This window comes from Haliotis asinina, chromosome 8 (genome assembly GCF_037392515.1).
Source record: "Haliotis asinina isolate JCU_RB_2024 chromosome 8, JCU_Hal_asi_v2, whole genome shotgun sequence".
In the NCBI taxonomy this organism is placed as follows: domain Eukaryota; kingdom Metazoa; phylum Mollusca; class Gastropoda; order Lepetellida; family Haliotidae; genus Haliotis; species Haliotis asinina.
Window position 1 is genome coordinate 44,247,764 of NC_090287.1, and position 20,112 is coordinate 44,267,875.

General features: G+C 40.2%; 1 protein-coding gene across 2 annotated transcripts in view; it reads right to left on the reverse strand.

The window, feature by feature from the left end:
* Positions 1 to 18,276, reverse strand: part of LOC137294604 (protein YIPF4-like) — a 103,224-nt gene extending 84,948 nt beyond the window's left edge. The window contains exon 1 of one of the 2 annotated variants that reach the window (XM_067825659.1): positions 18,092 to 18,276. In XM_067825659.1, coding sequence (XP_067681760.1) covers positions 18,092 to 18,143 — 52 coding nt within the window. In that variant the 5' untranslated portion in view covers positions 18,144 to 18,276. The remainder of the gene's footprint in view (positions 1 to 18,091) is intronic. The other variant, XM_067825658.1, reaches the window with a different exon arrangement.
* Between the last annotated feature and the right edge of the window lie 1,836 nt (positions 18,277 to 20,112).

Consider the following 20,112-nt stretch of genomic DNA (forward strand, 5'->3'; position numbering starts at 1 on the left):
AATTTCCTCTTCTCGAAACTACGAGATGATCACGCGGCTGAAATACAGGAAGAAAGGAAGCGGCACGATCTCGCTACTGAGAACTTACAAAAGGCACAGGCCGAGTACGCTAAAAAACGCCTCCAGAGGATCGATTTTATTAACGAACAACTTCAGCGTGAAAACCATGCCGTTCAAACATTCAACGATGTCGATGAAGCAATGAAAGAATACTACCTACTAACTGGTAAACGATTGGAACCGCTCAATAAACCCACACTCGCTCAGTACTACACACCATCCAAGGGACAAATGGATCGTGAACTGGGCTTCATAGTGTTGGGTATAGCAGCTACTGCGTTGGTTGCGAAGCAATTAAATTAAAATACCTATATAAGTAAACATGAGACCCGCTCCATACCGATGCGAATACATACTTATGGGGAAGACCGAGGCCTGTGGTAGGAAATGCAGGAATCAGGGGTTCTGTTGTTTCCATATGGGAAGTCCTAACTACACGTGTTCTGTGTGTGGTATCGGGGTTAAAGGACACTACTGTCTATGTAAAGCTCACGGAGCGAACGTAGTCAGACATCAACTCATCTACGAGAATAAAAAAGGCTACATAAAAGAACGTAGGCGACTGCTCAAGATAGACTCCAGTGCGTGAAACAGCCACTTAAGGGTTACCTCCCTTTACTGTGAACCAATTAGACATTGGTTCTCTTAGGTGTAAACACTATGACTACTGTGCGCGAGCTGAAGCGGGTCGCAAAACAGAGAGGTGTGATCGGGTATTCTCGAATGCGGAAGTCAGCATTGTTGAGATTACTAGGTTTAGAAGCCCCTCCTACGGTAACACAATTAAAAGCTCAAGCAAAACAGCTTGGATACACGGGTTATTCAAACCTGGGGAGAGCCGGGTTAACAGCATTGTTATCACATGCCCCCGTAGCACGTCCCACTGTAAAACAACTGAAAGCCGAGGCACACGATTTGGGTTTAGGTGGGTATTCCCGTATGAGAAAACCACAGCTTGTAGAATTATTACGACAGAATAGAGCTATTGACCTACAGTTCGTGCGCACTGAGCGCGCTGTAGGCAACTATTTGAGAGGTTGGCGCATGCACGTTGATAGAAACATAGACATTACAGATATCAAGCCTCTGATAGCTGATAAGGTCAACCAGGAACTAAATAATCTAGGAAGTATCAAGTTTCAGATCACAGTGAAAATGTCGCTCGATAAGCAGGTTGGGGGCCCCACAGGGGCCACTGAGTATGTTCAGCCTTACTTCCGAGGTAAACAAGAGGTCGTCACACATACAGAGACCATTGACGCATCAATCGATACCAGTTTTCAGCAGATACGAGAATACCTAGAACGCTACACACACTTGGGGTCCGGGTGGGCTGTAGATAAAATCGATAATGTCTATCTAGACATAGCTAACTACGTGCCGTTCAGAGGCGGATCATACCTAGACTTGCCACCCTACTATAGGAACAAACATGCCATAGTAAACGTTAAGAATAGAGGAAACGATTGCCTGAGGTTAGCTATCAGGTCAGCCTTATTTCCAGCTGACACTAATCCGAACAGGCCTTCTAATTATCCTCAGGATGATGGGCTCAACTGGGATGGTATAGATGAACCCACCCCCATATCCCAGATCACTAAAGTAGAAAAACAGAATAATCTGGCTATAAATGTCTTTGGGCACGAAGGTAACACAACAATAGTACACAGGGTCAGCGAAGTGAAGGATCGCCAAGTTATCAATATATTCATGATCCAGCGAGGTGGCAAGTATCACTACACATGGATAAAACACTTTAGCAGGCTGTTGTATGACCAATCGGCACACAGAGAAAAGACCCACTTCTGTGAACGATGCCTACATGGCTTCACACGAGCTGATTTATTAGAATCCCACCGTGAGGATTGCCAAGGTGTGGGGCAGACGGCCATACGAGTCGACATGCCTAAGGAAGGTGATAATATCCTAAAATTCGGTAACCACAAGAACCAAATGTCTGTGCCTTATATCATATACGCCGACTTCGAAGCCTTAGTTGTGGGGGATACCCCCACACACCCTAGTGGTGATAGCTTCACCCACAAAACACACGAGCATAAAGCCTGTGGGTTTGGATTCATTGTCGTCCGTTGTGACGGGGAAACGAAAGCTCCGGTAGTGTATAGGGGCCCTGACGCGGCTGAAAGGTTTCTAAAGTGTTTGCAGGAGGAAGAAAAAATTATTAGGAATGCATTGTATAGAATCGCTCCCATGCGTATGACCCGAGTCGACAGGCTAGCTCACGCTAGTAGCACTAACTGTCACGTGTGTGACTCACCACTTAACGGTGATTCGGTGAGAGATCACTGCCACATAACTGGTAAGTATAGAGGCGCCGCTCACAGCGCGTGCAACCTCAAGCTTAAAATCAACCCTAAGACAATAAACATCCCCGTTGTCTTTCACAACTTGAGAGGGTACGACTCACACTTGATCATGCAGGCCATCGCGAAAATCGATGGTAATATAACGTGCATCCCCAACAACATGGAGAGATACATCTCCTTCAGCTTAAACGGACTTAGGTTCATTGACTCGTTTCAGTTCCTCCTGTCGTCACTCGACAGTCTGGTCAAGGCCAACAATACCTTCCCTATCACCGATCGATACACAGACGCCGAGACTAGACCCCTGCTTATGAGGAAGGGTGTGTACCCCTATGAGTACATGGATAGTTGGGTCAAGTTCACCGAGACCAGACTACCCCCTATTGACTGCTTTTATAGCAAGCTGAATGAGGCATCCGTCTCACGAGATGATTACTCGCACGCGACTAACGTATGGAATAAACTGGGTTGTAAGAACCTGGGTGATTATCATGACCTGTACTTGAGGACAGATGTACTGCTGTTAGCCGACGTGTTTGAGACGTTTAGGCGGACGTGTTTCAAGCAGTATAAACTCGACCCCGCATGGTATTACACCAGCCCAGGTCTGTCGTGGGACGCCTTGCTTAAAAAGACCAGAGTTAATTTGGAATTGCTCACAGATTACGACATGCACCTATTCATTGAGAAAGGCTTACGAGGTGGGATTTCCATGGCATCCAAACGATACGCGAAAGCAAATAATCAATACGTGAAAGGTTACGATCCTAACAAGCCAACCAATCACATTCTCTACCTCGACGCAAACAACCTGTACGGCTGGGCCATGAGCCAGTATCTACCTACAGGGGGATTCGAATGGGTACCCCACGTTGATGTTATGGGGGTTGCACCAGATTCGAACAAAGGGTATATCCTCGAGGTTGACTTAGAGTATACCAAGGAATTACACACATCACACAACAGCTACCCCCTGGCCCCCGAACGTATGAGGGTTAACCCAGACTGGATGTCTGAGTACCAACATAACTTGTTAGGTGGGCGTGTGACAGACGTTGAAAAACTCGTGCCTAACTTAATGAATAAGACCAAGTACATCGTTCACTATCACAACCTACAGCTGTACCTGTCGTTGGGTATGAGGCTGACCAAAATACACAGGGTGCTCATGTTCGACCAGAGCCCATGGATGGAGCCCTACATCAGAATGAACACAGACCTACGAAAAAAAGCCACCAGTGATTTTGAGAAAAATCTCTACAAGCTCATGAACAACTCGGTGTTTGGTAAAACTATGGAGAACCTGAGGAAACGCGTGACCGTGAAGCTGGTTCGGTCGAGTGAGGAAGACAAGCTCAGGAGATTGATAGCCAGTCCGGCATTCAACCGTAGTAAGATATTCACAGACAACCTGGTTGCCCTACACATGAAGAAAAGCCACATAAAATTCAACCGGCCTGTTTACGTGGGGATGAGCATCCTCGATTTATCCAAACACCTGATGTACGACTTTTACTACAACGAGCTCAAGAAACAGTACGGTGACAGGTGTGAAGTGCTGTACACTGACACGGATTCCCTGCTGATGGAGATTCGAACCGAGGATGTGTACGAGGACATGAAAAAACACCTCGATTTATACGACACCAGCGACTACCCTAAGACCCATGCCATACACAGTACGGTAAATAAAAAGGTCCTAGGTAAGATGAAGGACGAGTGTGCTGGCACGCCCATAGCCGAGTACATAGGTTTGAGACCTAAGATGTACTCCATACTGAAAGCCGACAATAGTGAGATCCGGAAGGCTAAGGGGGTTAAGAAGTATGTGGTGAAACAACACATCAAACACGCCAGATTCAAGGAAGCCCTGTTCAAGACCCGTACCTTTAGGCATAAAATGAACACACTTAGAAGTGATGGACATAAGATATACGGACTGACTATAAACAAGACGTCCCTGTCGCCTATGGACACGAAACGTTGGATAGCTATTGATGGGATAAACACATACGCGTATGGACATGAAAAAATTTGAGGCTATTTACTACAGCCCGCGTGGGTACTGGAAAGGAGCTAGCGCAGTAGATAAGCTAGCTAAAATAGCGCGAGTACCCCCGGAGGAAGCCAAAGCGTGGCTTGAAAAACAAGCCCTGTGGCAGATCTATTTGCCGGCACCACGCTACGTGCCTAGAAGGAGGTTCGGTATTAACATACCTAATAGCGTTCACCAGGCACACCTACTGTTCCTACCCCACGACAAGAGGTACAAGTATGCCTTAACCGTAGTGGACGTAGCCAGTCGTTACAAGGAAGCCGAACCCTTGACCACGAAAGATTCGGCCCAGGTAGCCAGAGGATTCGAACGCATATACAAACGCAGCCCGCTGACGTGGCCAACAGAGCTGCAAGTTGACCCCGGACGGGAGTTCATGGGTGCCGTGTCACAACTGCTAGCCAAACACGATACAAAGGTCAGGCGTGGCACGGCCAGAGCCCATCGCAGCCAAGCCATAGTTGAGAGATTTAATAGGACTTTGGCTGAGCGCTTGCTCGGCCATCAGTATGCTAGGGAGATGACCACCCCTGGAAAACGATCGACTGAATGGGTCATGAGGTTACCCAAGGTGGTGTCGGCAATCAACCATGAAGTCACCCGTCTCACCGGTAAGAAACCGGCAGACGCTATCAAACTAAAATCAATAGTTGCAGAGTCGGCCGCTCCATTGCGTGGGAAGGAGAAACAGATACCAGATAGGGCCCTAGTGAGGTATCTATACCAGCCGGGGGAACACGAGGGTGATAGCCGTAAGCGAGCCACCGATCCTATATGGTCAGTCAAAACTTACAACATAGATAAAGTGGATATGAAAGCCGACGAACCTAACTTGTACTACTTGAGGGATGGGCCGGGTAGGGGGTTTGTAAGAGAAGAATTATTGATCGTACCGTACGGCACAGTGTTACCTCCAACACACGTTAAGTAGTAGGGGTAATAGTAGCAAGAGCTAAGGGCCCAACCAAAGCCTTATTTAGTAAATAAGGCTTTGTAGAGACTTTTCTTGAAAGTGTTTTAAAACCCCCATTGTATATACTACTGGTTCCCTCAAAATATCTAGAAATACTTACAAACTTAAAGGAGGATGTTAAGGCATTTCAGCTGTTGATGAGAGAGTTGATGTTTGGATTCTGGGTAATGAAGGACAACATCAGAAGAATGCTAAAGAAAGTGACAAATGCATGAGGAAGTCAAATAGAAATTTATCTCGTTCTTCAGCAACCAAATCAACAGTGTCTGCTGCAACAGTTAAAGGCTTAGTTACTTGCTAAGCCTGCTGTACTGGAACAGAAGGAAGCTTTAGAAAAGGGAAAGTTAAGAAAATGAAAGAGGAAAGCTTAGCCCTGCATACAGAAATGGACAGTTCTGATGCAAGAAGAAAAGCACTTGCTCATTTCGAAAGAGTTTTGTGGATCTTCTCAATGTGACAAATGTGACAGACATTAAAGAGGATATTGATGATAAAGTTGCTGATCGCAGTCCTCATATGATACATGAGGAAAAGAAGAAACTACTTGAAGATTTTCTCAATGATTCCAAGAGATTTGAAACCCAGACACAAGATGTGAAGAAGGTCGTTGACTTCATTAATGATTCTCAGGTAGTTGGTAATACTGCGGCTTTGTATGGTGAAGATAGGAGGAACAGTTCCACTTGGCATAAGGAGATAGGTTCATGCGGTGAAATGCGTAATTCTGGAGAATCCTGGGTGGCGGTGGTGGTGAGGAGGCCCATGCGTTACCAGGACAATAGAAGGAGTGATCACGTTTCTGACAATTTGACGTCTGTTGTACATCACTAAGCAAACCTGTGCCAGAAATTAGTGTCTTTAGTGGCAATCCCATGGACTATCATAAGTTTATTTTACTAGACAATTTAAGACCAAAGTCCTGAACAATACATCTGATCCTGATGAGTGTATGACTTATTTCGAGCAATTTACATCCAGTGAAGCCAAGAAAATTGTGAGCAGCTATGAATGTTTAAATGGCCATAACGGGTTGCCAGCTGCCTTAGATGCCCATAACAGGTTGCCAGCTGCCATGCAAGATCCAGAAGAAAAGTATGGTGATGAAAATGTTGTAGTTAACTCCTTTGTTAGCAAAGCACTTAAAGGGGCACTGATGCGTAGCAATTTCCATGGGCTGGTTGTTCCTTTTGTTATTGTTTTTTTCCTGTGAGTACCCAGATGACATCCCAGAATTTGTGACTTGTTAGTGACCTCTGCTGCACAGCCCGTATGCACAATTGAGAGTTTAATGACAGACAGATCAGCTATGGTGAAGTTATTTTTACTTCATTACAAATGTATTATGAAAACAAAAGAAACACTTTGAAGGTTAATCATCTGCAAGTTGTAGAAATGGTAAAAAACTATTAGGACAAAAAAAAACCCAAAGCCAACGTACGTCTTTATATTTTGTCTCCTAACCCTAATTAGTTTATTGGTCATATTTGTATGATTTTGAAAATTTAATAAAAGAACACATGGTGTGCTTATACTTAAAGTACATTTCCAACATGACTGTAACATTTAAACATTGTATAGACTGCCAACGTGGATCGTATTTCACACACCCTATGCGCGATCTAGTGTCCTTTCTGTCATATAGATTCTGCTGAATGCTACAACCAATAAATTGAAACAAAATGCAAATAATGAATTTAAAACACACTAATGTTATAGCAACAATGTCAGGCTACTACGTTGTTGAGGAATGTATCGATCAATGTCCTGATAAAAGAACGATATTCATTCATCTGCAGCTGGTAAATAATCCTGCTCTGTGTCGTCAATATCTATTTTTTGAGATGCTGTATGGGGCAATTTCATAAACAGAAAAAACATAATTTTTTAAAGATTTTGATGTGAGCAAAAGCGTGACCCACCACCATTTTTTAGGTGTGCATTCTAATTTACTTTCTTCATATGTGGTGAAAAAATTGGGATGGGTCACGCTTTTGTTCACACTTTTCTATCACTCTGAAAATCAGAAAATGTAGGTTTCAAGAAGATATTGTAAAATATGATGATTTTGAGGTCTTCAAAGAGACAACACTAAAAACATAAAAATGCAATTGGAGGTAACTTCAACAATTAATTTAGCTCCATTTACGCTAAAATTATTGTGTTGTAACCTTTTGATAATCATGACATGTTGTGGGCCAATAAGGGCCTCTATCATACCTTGTCCTTTGCTGCATTGTCAGATCCCAGTAAGCGGGTGTTGGTTATGGACAAAAGGCTGTGTTGTGAGCCTGGTCATGTAAGCAAGGACTGCCATGGTAATTTTGTTTGTTCTGTGTATCAAGGTCGTCACAACACTTACTTGCATTTGGATCATCCTCCAGTCCAAAGTCAACAGTTCATTCCAAGTGTTACAAGTGCATCAAATTCTTGCCTTTCGTTGGATACAGGGTTCAGTCAGAAATCTGAGGTGTGTACAATGGTAACTGTCCCAGTCAGTGTGAAGATGAAAAACAGTTCTCACAGAGACATATGCATTTTTGGATCCCTGTTGTAGTTCCACTTTCTGCACTGAATCTTTAATGAGGAAACTGGGAGTGTTTGGTACGCACATGAAAGTGAACATTACAAGTATGGGGGAACCTCATACTATTAATACAAGTGCATTAACTGATTCACAGGCGTTTTATCTCACCATGGACAATAAAGCTGACTTACCTAAAGTGTTTACTGTGGACAAATTACCAGTTAGCAAGGTGCACATAACTACTGCTGACACTGCGAAGTGGCCTCACCTCAAGGATCTATATATTTCTAAAAAAAATGCAGACATTGAACTTTTGATTGGGAACAATGTTGCATATGCGTATTCTCCCATGGAAGTGATCATAGGACCCGAGTATGCACCACATGCTATGAAGACCACACTTGGATGGGCTGTTTGGAACCCCACTCAGCCAGGTTTTCTTTCTTGCAGTGAAGCTCAAGAGTGCATGATGAATAGAACAGAAGTGACTGCACTGCAAGAATTTGAAAGCTTAAATGAACTAAATCGAATGGTGAGACGCTCGTTCAAAGCAGATTTCCCTAAGAGAAAATCAATGACTCCATACACTTCAGGATGGACATTACAGTATTGCCTTACCATTCATGAATTCCCAAACAACTACATTTCAGCTCACTGCCTCCTGCTGAGATCGAGGAAGAGACTGGAAGTTCAAGAAACAATATACTGATTTTATGGAAAATCTTTTCCAGAAAGGTTATGCAGAAACTATACCATGTGAAGAAGAAAAGCCTGACAACAGTTCTGTGTGGCAAATTCCACTCTCTTCCACCCTCAAAAGAAGAAGATAGGAGTTGTCTTCAATTGTGCATTTATATACAATGGTGTCAGTTTGAATCAGCAATTACTCTCTGGGCCTGACCTGACAAACAGTTTACTTAGAGTTCTGATGAGGTTTAGGCAAGAACCATGTGCAGTTATGGGAGACATAGAAAGCAGGTTTTATCAAGTTTGAGTGATGAAGAGGCACTGGAATTACCAACGTTTCCTGTGGTGGTCATATGGAGACTGCACTCAAAAACCTATCAAGTGCCGCATGAAGGTTCATATGTTTGGAGTCACATCCTCTCCAAGCTGTGCTAATGCTGTGATACTCCAGACAGCAAAGGATAATGAAGCAGACGTCACTTCAAGAGTTTCTGATGTCACTAGAAACAACCTCTACGTGGATGAGAACCTCTCGTCGCTACACACTTTTGTAGAAGCTGCTAAAGAAGTTCATGAAGTGACTGAAATGTGCAACAAAGGAGGGTTCAACTTGAAAAAGTGGATTTCTAATCGCAGTGATGCCTTGGATGACATACCCCTCCAGGACAGAGGTGAAGGACTTCAACCTGGAAGAGATAAAGGATGAACGTGTCATGGAGAGAGCCTTAGGTGTCAAGTGGAAAGTACAGGAAGAACTTGGTTACCTTATCTAGAGCATTACTTCAAAGTGTGTTATCTGCAGATCGTACATGGCAGAGTAAAGGGATCAAAAGATGGCTGACCTGCCATTGGAGTATCTTGTGATGAAGCACAATTCATGAGAATCAGAGTAGATTTCTTTGGTCCATTTGCAGTTAAATGAATACGTAACAATGTCAAACATTACGGTGTGGTTTTTACATGCTTGGCATCAAGAGCCATTCATCTTGAAGTGGCATCTCAGCTTGACACATCATCATGCATGAATGCAATTCATCAGTTTATTGCAAGATGTGGGTGTCCCAAAAAGATCTGGTCTGATAATGGTACCAACTTTATCAGAAGCAAGCGAGAAGTTACTGAAGCAGTAGAGTCTTGGAATCTTCATCACCTGGAGATGATACTGAAGGGCATAATGTGGGAGTTTAACCCATCCATGGGTTCCCACTTCGGAGGAGCATGGAAAAGAATGATAAGAACTATCAGGAAGATCATGTACTCCCACCTTTGTTCATAAGTTATCAAGATGGATGTTAAAGAATTCACACATTCTTCTGTGAAATTTTATCAATTGTGAACAACAGACCCATCACAACAGTTTCAAGTGACATCAATGACTTGTCTCCTCTGACACCCAACCACATTCTACTTTGTGGTGGAGAAAAACTGATCCCGGGCTGTACTCAAAGCATGACTGCTACACATGCCAAAGTAGACAGATACAGTACATCGCAAATGTTGTCTAGAAAATTTGGTCATATGAGTACCTTACATCCTTGCAAGAACATCAGAAATGGTTAAGTCCTCATCGCAACGTTGCTGTTAACGATATTTTCCTTGTTAAACACAATCTACCAAGAAATTCATGGAGTCTTGGACGTGTTATCAACGTACATGCAGACAAGAGAGGGTTTGTGTGTACAGTGGAAGTAAACACGACAACTTCTACATTGACAAGACCCATTGGTAAGTTGTGAGTCATTCTAGAGGCTGAGAATGAGTATGAGCGAAATGGACATTGAGTCGGTATATATCTAGTCACTAGTGAAATTTGGTAAATGGTGTGTTGACTAGTTGCAGAAAAGGTTTTTTACTCTTTACAGGAAGTGTAATTCAGTTTTGTTTTGGTAATTGTTTCACTTAATTAAACAATTAAGGGGGTGGAATGTAAGGATCTGGTGATTATTTTAAGTGATTAAGGGGCAGGTAATCATATACATGATTATTAAAGGGCAGATAATTTGATGTGCCTCATCAAATAACTTTCATTCGTTTTCAGGAGAGCATATAAAGCTGTAAGATAAGATCATGAATTGATGTGTTTGTAATAAGGTAATTTCATAAGTTATTGTAAGAATGAAAATGTAATAAACGAAAACTACGCAGTCCATAACATGTTATGAATTGGGTTACGTACTATCGTAAACAGTTAATGTTCTTGCTAATGTGAATCTAAGATTTGTTTATTGTTACAGTCAATCACACATTTCAAGTCACCCCAAGAAAAAAGATATGACATCATTCTCATTCATCATTCGTTCTTTCGTTCGTTGAGTCATAATGACAATGGATTCAAACTTGGAAATGTTTGCAGACAGCATTCACCATAGATATACTGATTACATAGACATCAATGATTCAAATTCGAAAAGTTACATGGAAAAATGCTACCTGTGCATTTCTTTTTTTCAGTAGTTTATATCATGCACATATATATACTTAACAGTTTTCAATTCTGAGGAAAATTCTGAATACAATCCTAAATATATATCACAAACACAGATATTATTCATGGTTTTCAATTCTGTGGGAATTTGCTTGTTTCTTGATACCATCCTCTATTATCTCAGACCAAGTTAAAGTGCTTAAAATTACCTTTCAGAATAGGCTTCATCGTAAATGTCGGCATTTTTTACACAATACAATACAAAATCGTGATTCACAGCGTTATTTGCAGTTTGTTTTGAAATGTGTAAATGAGATCAATACTGGCAGTACTGAACTTCAAAAATAGCTTATTAATGATCACTGATATCAAGTTTTCATGTAACAAGTAAAGACAATTCTGAAACATCACCAACGACCCCAGAATCGGTTGGGATGTTTTCAAAAATACTCACACGAACGCCGAAGTGTGCTTTCCGCCATAATGGACAGTAATAACGAAATCATGTTTCGAGAAGACTGGTATTGAAACGCCTATTACATCATTTTTATTTCATAGTCAGCTGCTACAAATGCATCATTTAATTCCCCACACATCTCAGAATCAAATTACAAATGGTCTTTGTCACCACTACCAACAGTCTAGATGAAACGAAACGAATGAGAACTGAGTATGAGAATGAATGCTGTGCTCGAAAGACTGCACTTGTTTGAAATGTAAACAAAGAAAACTTCTGATTTTACACTACATAGCATTTTCAGAAATTTTTCAACATCCATTGCTTACATTGGCTCAATATGTTTAGAATATTCAGTGGATGAGTATCGAAGCAAGAATCAGCAACTTATAAATAGATACAATGCAAACAGTTGATAATACATAAGAAAATGCAAAAGTTTCTGTGCAAAATGATGCCATGTCTGACGCAAAATCACGCAGAACAACAATGGTACTTACCAACATTTCTAGCTTCTTCTGTTATTTACAATGCAAACTATAAAAACATATAACAAAACCCAGATAGTCAGAATACTTCTAATTACTTACATCTCACATGTATGTACAAACGATCTTTGAATCAAGGCAAGAGTCCTTACAAAATCCTGTGTAACCTTGTCAGCGAAGCCACAATTTTGAAATTGTTCATCAGTAGCAATGTCACACATCCACATTGTTGCACATTTTAGGCAATTTCTTTGTGGTGAAGGTCAGTTGAACCAAAGTTAACACAATGGCATTATCACTCTGATTACACTTTCAGAATTATGAGATGTATTTTGCATATTGTGTATTTTGCATTTTCATGAAACTAATTTCAGTATCTACATTTTGACTTGTTCAACATTATACATGTATCATATGTGGATACAGAGCATGCGTTTTTATTCTTTGAAAGCTTTTGATTGTTTGAATAATATTTACATGGGAAATTGACTCATCAAGTCTACTATACCACATTTCAAGCCTCTACACAAGTTTTAGAAAATCATACATAGCCATTACTGCAACATGTGCTTTAGTTCCTGTCTTAATTTGGACAAACCTTACAGCCATACAGTGTTCGTGTTAACACAGAACCCTGCGTTTTTCATGCAAAAAAAATAACAGAACCATGCAAAAATATGTTTTGGACATATAGATTCTGATCTACAAACAACACATTTTAACATGATTCAGGATTTTAATGAAAATTTCACACGCAAAAGATTTGGACTGCACATTTATGATTTCATTTCTGCATGCACTCGTACAGAACCTACCGTGAACACTGCCCATATGCTAAGAGTTCCATACTAAAAAAGCAATCTCTTTGTACCTTTCATTTCATACTAATGAAAGAAAATAATTACATAATCATAAGAAGGAAAGTTTATATCCTAAATGAATATTCAATGAGTATTTAGGTGTTGTGAAATATTATTTTTAAATTACACCAAATTGATGCCCGACAGGTGTCTTGATGTTAACAATAAGATACGTAGTAAAACTGTCCAAGTGTTGATATATTCAGGACACTATTTCAATGGTAAAGCCATTCATTTCGCTGTCAGTGTAAATTAGGTGACATATATACTAATCAGCAAACCAGTATCGTCTTTTTTCAACGTCACAAAATGCACAAAACATGCCATGATGTCTGCTAATATGTTGTACTATATTCAGTAATTTCAATACTTTTGAAGATATGGCAATTACTGCGTTAACAATGATGCAAATTAGCCAAAACACATCTGCAAAAACAGGAGAACTTGGGAACGAGAAAAAACCCCACGCTGTATCCACAGATAAAAAAGTTGTTATCTGGTATGTAGTTGCTCAGCACCACACCTGACAAATACATTTTATACCACATGAAGTGGGTTTGATCCATGCTCATATGCATACTTGCGTAAATATACAGGCATGAATTATTCCATATGCATTCATGGCAGTATTTGAATGGTATATATGTGACTTGTTTTACCTGAATGGTTACCGGGAGAATTTTATCATCATTAACTGGATGTTGAGATAACACATCAAACAATGACATAGTTGAGCTTGTTTGCAACATTATGTACACTCTAATACATGTAAAATATGAGTTATAGTTACACTATTGCACTATACTGTTATAGGACGTGTGCCCGGTATATCAGTATACTGAGTGAAGACACTTTTGAATATTAAGGTAAGACCACACCACTATAAACAGTGTGTCATCTTTTTACTTTTCATTCTTGCTAAAATTGCAGTATAATGTTGATTCTGAACCAACTCTTCCTGAAATTGCAAGAAATCTACATGAATTCCTTTTACCCAGAGTGTCGAGTGAAAAGAAAATAGCAGAGGACCTATCTGCATGTTTCAATAATTGGTTAGTTGGCTGCACTCAACATTATTCTAGCTATATATTGGAATGGACTAAATTATACTGGCTAGCAACCAAGTATCGCCATTTTCAAGCGGTTTTTAACGATTTGCTCCATTAGAATGAAATAATATTTGTCTTGATGATAGATCAGCTATTCACTGATGTTTTCTGCTTGTTTACAGTTGCCGATAATGTTTCTCCGAAACACAGTCAACAGGGAGCGTGATAGTGTATATTGTGCTTTCCCAACAACTAATAAGACCAATTATCGCAATTTGTGAATTTTTTTATGTGATTCACCTAATTTGACATAACCTTGGTAATAAAACTATTGTGTTTCAAACCCTGACATATTGAAGAAATTTCATGATTGGACTTTGTTAAAAAAAATGAAATCTAAATGAACTAGACTCACTCCCTGTGAATGTTGACGGATGCTGATATAAGCTGATGGGAATGCTGAGATGTCACCCCCAGGTTGAACTTATGAAACCTGATATTTCGAGTGGTAGTTTGCAATTTTCGCTTGTTTTCTCGGGGAAAAACGAAAAGATAAGGTGAAAATTGACAGTTATATTTTGTCAGTATCGTCTGCATGGTATCTGTTGAGTCCATAAAACAAAGCTGGAAATTTGGGTCAATCCAAAGTTAAGTGATTGAATGTTGGCATGATGGGTATGTTCAGACAAATTAAAATCTGCACTTTTTGTGGACTGAATTGTCAAGTCATGGATTCACAGCACAGCCTCATTGATTTTCATTCAATTCTCATCGTATATGAAATTTCGGCCTACCTTTAGAATGCAGCACCACAAACTCTAAAGACACGTCATAATACTATTTTATGTAATTGCAGGTGATTTTGTTCAAAAGCATGTTCTTGAAACAATGCCCTATGTATGATGCTGGCATAGCAACAAGGTTGTCAAGCTCAGCAGGTACGTAAAAGCTTCACTCACTGAAGTTTCATCTCTACCAGCCATGTCATTACAGAAACCAAACGATGTTGCAAGTTTCCAGTAGTAGTCCCGGCGGATGTGCAATTTTTCGCAAGCATCAGTTTTTTAATATGCTCATATTTCTTTACATTAAGAGGTGCTGAGGTGTTATATTTTGTGTATTTATATATTTTGTATTTTTAAATTTAGTAAGAATGACTTACATTGGTCACCTTGTGCCATGTTTTATTATTTGCATTTTTGGTCAATTAAAATAATCTAAATATATTCTATATTTCAGTTTCACACGTAACTATTTGGATCAAATGAATTATAACTGTAAATTAATATACATATACAGTGTTCCCAGAAATTATTGAGAAAATCTTTGTTTTTTTTCTAATGATGCTTAGATTGGAAAAAGGGCTTTCACTATGCACTAAGCATACTAAATAAGGGAGACAACTCTTGAAGGCTTAGAAGGCAGCTCATTATGTCAAGAGTTATCTCCCTTGTCTGAGCAGACGGCTTCCTGTGTTGACATGGCAGAATTTACAGCAAGAGAGAAAAGAAAGCTCATTCTAGATGATTTTGAAAGGGGTGAGGCTGATGCTAAAGTGTTAGCTTGTAGACATGGTATTCCTCTGTCTACAGTATACAGAACTTTGAAGAATATTCAAACAGGAACCGGGATAGAGCACAAAGCAGGGGCAGGTCGGCCTAGGAAATTCAGTGTTGTGGATCGCCGAAGACTTGGGCAGATTGTGAGTAGGGGCAAATTGAAAAGTGTTGAGAACATCAGAAATGAAATGATTAGCAGAGGAAGTCCTCAGGTATGCAATGAAACAGTTAGACAGGAATTACTGGGACTTAATTGGGTGAAAAAACGTGGAATTCCCTCGCCGTTGATGAAAGATGCACAAAAGGAAAAACGTTTAAACTGGTGTTGGGCTCATGAAAATCAAGATTGGGATAATGTTTTCTTTTCGGATGAAAGTTTTGTTTGGCTTTTCCCTAATTGTGTGAAAATTTGGACCAAAACATAGCCCGAAGTTTCACATGTGGGGTGGCATATCGGCTCGCGGAGTGACGCCATTGTGTGTTTTCACGGGAAACTTGACAAAAGAAAGATACGTTGACATTCTAAATGGTCACCTTCTTCCGACAGCACAAACATTGTATGAAGATGATTGGATTTTCCAGCAGGATAATGACCCAAAACACACTGCGCCCTACACAAAACAGTGGTTGTCGGGCGAAAATGTTCAAGTTTTAGACTGGCCCAGTTACAGCCCAGACCTAAACCCAATTGAGAATGTGTGGGGAGTCATGAAGGACAGAATAAACCAAAAGGGACTGAGAAATATTGAAGATATGAAGGCCGAGGTGGTCCAATATTGGGATACCCTGTCACCGATTACCTACAAACTTTGATGGGTAGTGTGCCTAGGCCTATTCAGGCATGCATTGCTGAGCGAGGAAGTCTAACAAAGTACTAAAACAAGACTGAGACTGTAAAAGGATGATGTTTTAACATGTTTATGTAAGTAAAACGCCAGAAGTTAATAAACGTAATGAGTCACATGACGCAACATGATTCTCAATAATTTCTGGGAATACTATATATCTTTGTCATTCAGTAATTTGCAAAATTACAAGGAAATATTTATTTTCCGAAGCGGTAAGAATTCATTACACTGGATACGTCAGCCATTATCGTGCCAGTTCGGTGAGCGCATCCTATTTATTAGAATTATTCCAAGGTTTAGGTTTAGGTTTAGGTTTAGGGTTTAGGGTAAGGGACCTAATCCAATATGGCAGGTAAATGCATGAGTACCAATGTGTTTTCCTTTTCCATTTTAACACTTTGTTCACAAAGAACAACGGCAGACCAAAAACATCAAAAGTTAAATAAACGATGAAATTGTTTAATGTCGCAATTTTGGGCTGATGGAAATCGGCCTCCAGCAACTTTCACCTCTAGTTCTACATATTTTCAATAATGATTCAAAGTCTAACTCACCCTCGTGCCGTCACCAAACATGCCCATGTCTCACTCATTCCTTAGTGCGATCCACATTATCCTTACTGTGTTCCCTACAACACTTTTCTGTCACGAAAGCACACCATCACTTTTATACAAGAACGTCATTCATGCATGCACTGTGAAATCAACGTCTGACGCCTGACGTCAACAACCGTTTTCAGTTCGAACCATATCGGCTCATTCAACAGAACATGGTATCTTGTAGATTACGGAATAGGACAATCGTGCCAAATGATATCGGGACCATTTGGCAACCGTCAGTAGATTGAAAACACGAGGTACCAAGTCTACCCGTAACCTTCGTCCGCAACCAATTTGACTCTTTCTGTTCATTTCCGTGACATCACAGGAATGACTAGCTAAATTTGCACATTGTACAACAATGTGGACATAGCTCAGTTGCTGTCAGGCTAACAATCTGAAGGTCGCGGGTTCGCGTTCGACGGGTTCTCACAAACTGGTTGCTGTCTCACTGACATGTGACCTATGGCTGGGAACGTCCTCACAAGAAATTCTAAAGGTACTCAGAAATTTAAAGTCAACACACTAATGGTCACATGACATACTCCCAACGTGTTTGGGTCTTGTCTTCCTAGGGATTCATATTTGTAACCTGTACAACATAAAATACAGTAATTTTAAACATTGTGACCAATTGTTTGTAGGATGTGTCAATGTGTGAAATACTACAGAAGTACAAGTAAAGCTGTCTGTGCAAGTGCTACAGCCAGGTGTTGGCGTTAACTGGTCGGTAGCAAGTACAAATTTTCGTTAAAAACAAGGAGATCAGAATACATAATATGAACAAAACAACCGCATTTGAACTTACACACGCGTCATGGAGGATGTCAGTCCGTGAATAGGCGGACACGAGTGTTCGGAAAAGCCTGATGAGTGTTTGGAATAGCCCGACGTCATTGATCGGCAGAGCCCACAAGAGTGCAAAATCTGACATCAGATCGTGTCAAGTATTTGCTTGAAACTGGTTTACCAAGAGGGATTGACTTGCCTTCACACGTGAATGTGATGCACATTGAATACTTCGTTTCGTGTATTAATTTTTGTTATTGTGACAAAACAGTCGGAATTAGGTGTGATGTGGTGTTAGCTGTTCGGTAATACCCGACACCGCTCTACAATAAACTATTAGCCCAAAAAGTACATTGTGGTTCTGTTCATGTGACGTGATTATCGCTTTACCGTTATTGGAATCCACCATGAATTGGAACTCGTCGTTAGATGATTTATACATCGCCCAAAAGGTCTTCTCTTCCACCCTTAATTTGCTTTTGCCCTTTTATCTTCTTGACTGTGACGTAGCACAGCTCCGAACAAACGGCGTTACGCTACGAAGAATCCACAAATAGCATTCCTTTTCGTGAATCAGCATTTGACCAAACCGGTCGCAAGCCCCCCTTACAAACCGCCGCTGGGCAGTAACTGTCCTTCGTCTCCCATATAGCAGTAGCAAAGCGAACATGCAGTTATCGCCATATTTTAGCAGTATGTACAAAGTTACTCCGACGTTCTATATACAGTAGGACATCCTATATGCTTCATAACTTCATCTTCATTTTTGTCTCTCATGTTACTTAAGTACTGAGAAGAATTTTCTTTTGCTGCCCGATATTGTAGTCAAATACCGTTGGAGAAAGTGGGGAAATACTGGAATTGTTGTTGGCCGGAACTATACACGTGTGATACTGAGGTGATGAGAGAATGATATTTGTTGTACCATGTATGGTCATATCATATTTCTGGTCACTTACACTTCATGAACAATACCCTGCCATGTTTGAACTTAGGCAAAATACGAAGCTACACCTAACTATAATCGTGTGATGTCACCTTTCACTTTGTTTGGCGCTGTTCTATCAATGGGATGCATGGTCATGCAAAACCACATACATGTATAAATTGTGCTTCACAAATTTAAATAACTCTTAAAACGTTTTTAGTTGTCTTAGCTTAACCCCCTGGATGCCGCGTTTTTGTTTTTTTTTCAGGCACAAATTTTCGCAAGGTTTCAAAAGTGAACGTTGTGCGAGAATTGCGCTCGCGTGGTCCTGGATCTGCGTACGACTATAAAATTACACAGAATTGTAGCACATTTAATTTCCTATCCGTTGGTATAAATATAACTGCGACTAACTGAGGTGTTTGAGAAATAGATACGGCTAATTGTTGTCCAAAATTTTTGTGTCCTTTAAAGAACAGTAAATTTCTTCATTTTTTATCGTGCACCAATAAAGCACTTTGCTGCGATTTTCTTAATTTGTTACCTTTACGGAAAGTGTGAGCGAAGAAAATACAGCTTGATATCTGAACGACATAAGTATATGTGAACTGGATTTATGTGCTCATGCATAACGTCATATGCACAAAATAAAAAATGACCCGCCAAAAATCGATTCACTATGACGTCTATGAGAGGTCATGCACGTGTAAAGATAAGGGGACATAACTCTGCTATGCTTTACATTAGGTCAATGCAATTTAGATCACACGGAGAGAATTTGGTGTAGATACGGACAGTATAGTTTCGTTATGTTTTGTTCACAGTGAACTAAACTATTCCAATACAGAGTCCTCCAATGTGAAGGGATACCTTTTGGTAGTTTCACAATTTGACAGAAAAGTTGCCAGTGCACTACAGCAGAAAGCAGATAATGGCGACGTGGATGGCCCTATACGATACATCATTTTGTTCTGAGATTCAGAAAAATTTTCTTGTTTGTGTAGATGTATTCTGATTAATTTTACATCATTATTAACGGAGTGACAGCCACATTTTCAAATGTAATGAAATAACTGAAAATAATGCGACATTTTAGTTGACGTCATGGCATGTTTTGTGCATTGCGTGACGTCGGAAAAAGAAGACACTGGTTTGCTGATTAGGGTATATCTAACCTAATTCCCACTGAAGGTGTAAAAGGTCTCGACTTCTGTGACAGAATTCAACACTTTTTAGACAAAACATAAAATGAATGATTTTGCCACTGATATATTGCCCTGAATGTGTCTACAATTAGACGGTTTTACTGCGTATCTTATTGTGGGCAACACGCGCACCTGTCTGCCATCAGTTTAGCGTAAATGAAAATTTCACAACACCTGAATATTCATTGAATATTCATTGAGGATACAAACTTTTCTTCTTATGATTATGTATTTATTTCACTTCATAAGTATGCAATGAAAGGTACAAAGAGATTGCT